General features: G+C 36.3%; 1 protein-coding gene across 1 annotated transcript in view; it reads left to right on the top strand.

Annotated features, from left to right (window-relative positions):
- Positions 1 to 6,587, top strand: part of USP38 (ubiquitin specific peptidase 38) — a 47,558-nt gene that overhangs the window by 21,042 nt on the left and 19,929 nt on the right. The window contains exons 5-6 of the mRNA XM_006887013.1: positions 521 to 679; positions 4,445 to 4,638. Of these exons, the coding sequence (XP_006887075.1) occupies positions 521 to 679; positions 4,445 to 4,638 (353 nt within the window). The remainder of the gene's footprint in view (positions 1 to 520; positions 680 to 4,444; positions 4,639 to 6,587) is intronic.

Raw genomic sequence — 6,587 nt, 5'->3', positions numbered from 1 at the left:
TTGCAATCTGACTCATTAGCATTTTTTTAAACTAGCAACAATGACTCAGGTAACCCTTTTATATAATTTTTTGTTTGATAGAGTATAAGAATGAGGAGAAGGGTCATATATGATGTTATATTTATTGTAAAACTTGTAAAAGCCAGAACCTGAATAAGGCAGAAATCTCTCAGAAGGAAAACTCAAACATCTCCCATTAAATAGAAATTGAGTGCTGGAAAATGGTAAGATTTTACCTGCTACAACAGATTCTACCCAATCTCAGCAGAAAACTTGAGAAATTTCAAAAACATAATTCCATCAGGTTCTGGTTGTTGTGTTTCATTGTAAATATGGTTTAGAAAATGAAATTTATATCCTAGAAATTGTTAATCTGAAAACCTTTTTTGATAAGTGTCTTGGCATAAAAGTATGTATTTGTGGTTGTATATTACTTGGAATCAGTTTGTAAACTAGAGAACCTTGTGAGTTTGTGAACATTAAGAAATATTTGTCTTTTTTTCTTCCCTCCTCTCTTCAGATTGTTCCTCATATAGTAAGTTTGGTTCATTCTTTCAAAAATGATGGGCTGCCTTCTAGTACAACCTTTTTAATGCAGTTAACAGAGTTGATCCATTGTATGATGTATCATTATTCTGGATTTCCAGATCTCTACGAACCTATTCTGGAGGCAATAAAGGTATGATGGTAGCCATAAGAACATTGTGGTGTTGTAGATAATTATATGGTAATGACTATAGTGAAACATTCTTGTAACCAGTTATTCTGTTTACTACTTATAATAAGATCCTTAAAATGAAATTCAGTTGCAATCCGACTCATTAATGTTTATGAATAAACATATCTCCAATTATGCATCAGTTATAAGGCATATCCTTGAATTTGCAACTACTTTAAAAATGTTTCATTAGGTTGAATATATAAAAATTGTATCCAAATTTCAGGAGTGGTCAAATATATGTTAGAATCAAAGAAATTCTATTTCCTGGTGAAAAGCCGTATTTGATCTTTACCAACTTCACAGTGGGAGAACCATCTGCATCCACACCATCAGTAAGACAAAATCAATTCCCATGAAGTCAGATATGTCCCAAACACTCCCATGCCTTTTTCTACTCATCTTAACACCAGTCTTACTGGTTTGCTGGATCCAAAATCAAGTGTTACAGCTCATAGACCACATAAAACCATTTTGGGGGAGTAAAAAATTCAAATTAATAACAGAATGCAATCAAGACAGCTCCCAAAGTATCCAAGTAGGCACCTCAGCCTTGAGCTTCATGGCATTCCCAAATTTTCAGTCTTGACTGGATTGGCTTCCACCCCCCCAGTTGTCCAACAGATTGCTCAGTTCGGTCCACCCATTTGTCCAACAAAGTTCTCAGTCGTGCCTCTGTTGGTTTCCATTTCTTTTCCACCCCACCCCTCACTCCAAAGTCCCATCTCATCACTTCTCCAGTTCAGCCATCACCGTCGCTGCCATCCCAAAGTGTGTCCTACATTTCTTCAGGATGGGGGAAGGCTCTTCACTGGCTGGGGGAAGAACTTCATCTCTTCTGGTGGGGGAGGATTTTTCTCTCTGCAGCTAAAGCAGTTTAATTTATTGACAACACTAGCCTGTCCTCTTGTAGATTATTGAGACTAGCCAGTCCTCTTGTGGAATGATAGATAGCCTGTCCCTTTGTGGATAAACCAATAATATCTTTATTTCACAAAAGTGTTACTTGAATTACTTGTATATTCTATTTTTCAAGTTTTTATGGATAGTGGATCTCAAAAAATTGGTTCTATGCATTATGAAGGATGATAGCAAGTATAATAAAATATATCAAGAGGCTTAGCCACACACTTATAAGTTATTAGAAATAAATCCTATTAAAACCTTCCTTTTTGAGATCCAATATGTTGTCATTAACTACTGTCGAGTCACTTGTGACTCATAGCAACCCTATGTATAACAGCTCTAAACCTACTCTATCTTGAGCCAACGATTTTGTGTCTGACACATCTACTGACATTACCCTAATCACTGAATCAATCCATCTCATCGAGGGTCTTCCTCTCCTGTGCTGTCCCTCCACCCTCCGAAGCAAGTCCTCTCCAAGGACTGGTCCCTCCTTGCAACTTGTCCAAAGTATGTCAGACAAATCTTCAGAATCCTTTCCTCCAAGGAGTAGCCTGGTTTCACTCTCATCTCTACATCAATTTGAGACTGTTTCTAAGGCTAATACTGAGTAAATATTAGTAATAAGGTTTTTACTAGAAATGTTGAAAGCAAATTGCTTAACGTATTTGATTGTATGCTAATTTAAATTCTCTTTCTCCTACCTTTAAATAGCTCTGATGATGAAGTTTTGTTTAATAAACATTTTGCTGAAAAATAGAGAACACAGATAAGTAAAATGTGACTTGAATTTCTGGTTCTTAAGTAGTTTCTGATTTTTAAGTATATATGCTCCTATAGCTAAAGCTAAAGAGAAGAAAATGGAAAATTTTTACAAAATCTTACAGTCCAAATGTGTTAGTCCTAATTGGTGACTGGAATGTAAAAATTGGAAACAATGAAGAACAACATTGGTAGTCAGAGAGTAGGTACTAGATGATAGAAATGAGGCTGGAAATAGAATGATTGAGTTTAGTATAGCTAATGAGTTATTTAGCACAAATACCTTTTTTAAAAAATACAAACAGCAACTTTTCACATGACCTCAGCTGATAGACTGCATAAGAATCAGATTGATGATATCTAAGGAAGAACACATTAGAGAAGTTCAGTATCAGCAGTCAAAACCAGGCTGGGGCAGACTGTGGAACAGACCATCAGATACTCGTGTGCTAATTCAAATTTAGGTCAAAGAAAATAAAAAGATATCCATGAGAATCCCAAATCTGATCTTGAATGTATTCCACCTGAATTTAAAAATCATCCTAAGAATATATTTGAAGCACTGAACACCAGTGATTCAAGACCTGAGGAGCTGTGGAAAGACATCAATGATGTCATCCACAGAGAGAGCAAAAGGCATTACAAAGACAGAGGAGAGGAAAAAAACCAAAATGGATGACAGAAGAGAACCTGAAAATTACACTGGAGAGTGAAGAAGCGGTGGGGAGAAGGGTAGGATACTGAAGTACAGAGCTAAATAGAAGATTTCTAAAGGCAGTTCCTCAAGACAGAGTATTCTAATGGATTGTGCAAAGAGCTGGAATTGGAGAAAATAGAGGGAAGAACTTTTTTGGCAGAACTGAAAACAAATTTTAGCCTCCAATTGAGTGATCCAGGAAGCATCAAAATAAGGTGGAGAGGATACACAGAGAAAAATAGAATTGACTGACACTGAACAATTTCAGGAAGTATCATAGGAGCAAAAGCCAGTAATGAAGAAGAAAAAGTTGAAGCTACATTGAAGGCATTGGCAAAAAACAAGGCCTCAGGAATCAATCCACATTTGTGGTTTTAGAACTTTGAAAAAAGTTCTATAAATTCCATATCATTAGCTCCCTCTGTAGGCATGGTCTCCAGCTACCTCAGCTGCAGACACATGGTCTGCAGATAGATCATCAACAGCTATGGGATCAATATAAGAGAGTGCTTTCAACACCGTGGAGAGAGACTGAAGAGACTGTGGCAAGGCGTAACCAGAGGAACCCAGGAGATAGAGCCACAATTAAACGTTTTGCTTGATGGATGGATAATGGAAGTGAAAAGCTGACTTGTAACTGTTTTGAGATAAAGGTACATCAGTTTCAGGCCATACTCTTTCTGATCACTCACTATGCATCTAAAAGCTGGACAGTGAATAAGGATGGCAAAAGAAGAATTGATGCCTTTGAGCTGGACAGTGAATAAGGATGACAAAAGAAGAATTGATGCCTTTGAGCTGTGGTGCTGGAGAAGGTACCCAACCTCCAGTAGACTGCCAAAAGAACAAATACATCTTGGAGAAATTGTAGCCAGAGTGCTAATAGCAGGCAAAGATAATGTTTCCTCTCACATACCTTGGGCATGTTGCTAGGAGAGGGTTTCTTGGAGAGGGGCGTCATACTTAGAAAGGTAGAGGGTCAGTGAAGAGAGGAAGACTCAACCAGATGTATTGTCACAGTGACTGCTGCTGTGTGCTCTAGTGTGCCAAAAATTCTTAGGACGTCACAGGATAGGACACAGTTCAGATCTGTTATTCATAGGGTCACTGTGGGTCTTATTTCACTTGACAGCACCTAACAACAATAAGAATCATTTTCAACCAGATCAATCTGGCTTTTAGGAGATCATTTCTTTTGCTTTGCAGTAAAATTTGATTCTCCTTACTACTGAGGAGGTACAGTCTGTCAGTGATGTCAGAACTAAGTAAGAAAAGATGTCACTGGGAAAATTTTCTTTGTTAGTAGTTACAAGTAGAAACTTTGTTTTTTTTACTTAAGTGTTTGCCTGTATATTCTATAGGATTTTCCTAAACCCAGTGAAGAGAAGATTAAGTTGATTCTCAGTCAGAGTGCCTGGACTTCTCAATCCAATTCTTTGGCATCTTGCTTGTCTAGACCTTCTGGAAAATCTGAAACTGGGAAAACTGGTCTGATTAACCTAGGAAATACGTGTTACATGAACAGTGTTCTACAAGCATTGTTTATGGCCACAGAGTAAGTAAATTTGAACATTTTTAATTCTAGAAGTTGATTCATGCTGATGAAATGTAAGTTGGTGGGTTTACTTTTGCATTATTTTTTTGTAAATAACAGAAATGCTAATATTTTCATAAGAGTTTCAGACTCAGAAAAAAATGGCTTTTAGTGATAAGAAACTTCAAATATTAAGTTCCCTAAATTTTCCTTTATATATTTTGCACATTGCACGTAGAATGCTACCATCTTTTTAAATACTGACTTGATCTTTATTAATTTAACAAGAGGGTTGTTGAGGTCTCTTAAAAACGCTATTAAGATCTCACCCCTTAAGACAGTTCATATGTTATTGTGATAATTAGATTTAGTTTTACAAAGAATCCTGGTGGCATAGTTAATAGTACTGAGCTGCTCTTTGAAAGTTCATCTCTTTAGCCATTTGACTTTACCAGTACTCTCCTCCCATGTGATTTTTTTGTGTGCCATCAAGTCAGAACTGACCTCTAGCCAATCTTCCAGCAGGTTTTCATGTGCAGGAAATCCCGTGGAAAGAAATTTTCCATTCTCCTGCTGGGCAGTTGGTGATGCAAACTGCATGCCTTTTGGATTGCAGCACTTCTTACCTATAAGCCACCGAAGCTCCCTCCCTTGTGGTTTATAACCTCTGAAAACCCACTAGAAGGTCAACTTAACAGCAATGATTCTGACTTGGAAACTTTATTTGGCTGCTGTGGGGGGCTTTAGTTAAATATTTAGATGTAAAAACAAAATTTGGGGTTTTTTTTCTTTTTAACGTATCTTTGCCGTTCTCCATCTAATTACAGCTCATAGCCACCCCATGTGTGTTAGAGTAGAAACTGTACTCCACAGGGTTTTCAGTGTCTTTATTTTTCAGAAGTAGATACCCAGGCATATCTTCCCAGGTGCCTGTGAGTAGACTACAACCAGATAGCCTAACATAAAAATAAGAGTACACAGCATATGTGGTATTTAAAATGTTATGTATTACATAGATACATAGATTATGTACATAATCTATTATCCAAGTATACTTTGGACTATAGTTCTTTTGAAAGAAATTAACTTTTAAAAAATATTTTTATATACATATATTTTAATAAATATGGCTACATAGCATATGTTAATTTGATTGATACCTAGAATATATTATTTACTAGGTAATTTGTGACTTTATCTACAAGTACATAAAGTAAAATTTGAAAGTTCCCAACCTGATACTTAGCAATTTTATATGATTTCTAGACTTTTCCTAAAGTTGTAAGCTTGCACATAGTTTAAAACCAAATGTACTGGAGTTTTAAAATATTTACAGGTTATTTGTATATTTTTTTATTGCCTACTTCTGTCACCTAATAGTTTGTGTTAAAAAAGTTCCACATTGCATAATACAAAGCCACATCATTCTGATCAAACAAACCAATTAGGACCCAGTGGGTCGACTTTTATTATTAAAAGTTGGTTAGGGCCCAAGAGCCTCTTGTTTGAAGCATTTGGGATCTGAAAGGTATGTCTTTATTGTTAGTAGTAGTCAGCTGTGGCCTGTTTGGTCTTTTTGTTTTAATTAACAATGAGTTGTGGGCTAGGAGCCTCATATTTAAAACTTTTAGGACCTGATGGATGGGCCATTGTGGTTCAAAGTTGATTGAAGGCTGATGTAAAAGCTGATTTGCTAGTGGAAGTACAAACTAAATTGTCAATTTGACCTACAACCAGGAGAAGATAAAGTAGATGAATGAGATCTTTTAAGACTCAAATCCCTATGCATATCCAAAAACTTTTCCAACACGGTAAAATGGGAAGCCACAGATTGGAAAAAAGTATTTGGTAATAACATATCAGATAAGGTATTTATATCCAGAATTTATGAAGTACTTAAGCACCACAACAAGATAAAGGTAAATAATCCAATAGAAAAATGGGCACAGGATATGAACAGGCACTTCACC

This window comes from Elephantulus edwardii, unplaced genomic scaffold, assembly GCF_000299155.1.
Source record: "Elephantulus edwardii isolate Elephantulus edwardi_28Jun2011 unplaced genomic scaffold, EleEdw1.0 scaffold00053, whole genome shotgun sequence".
Classification (NCBI taxonomy): Eukaryota; Metazoa; Chordata; class Mammalia; order Macroscelidea; family Macroscelididae; genus Elephantulus; species Elephantulus edwardii.
This window is presented reverse-complemented; position numbering and strand designations above follow the sequence as displayed.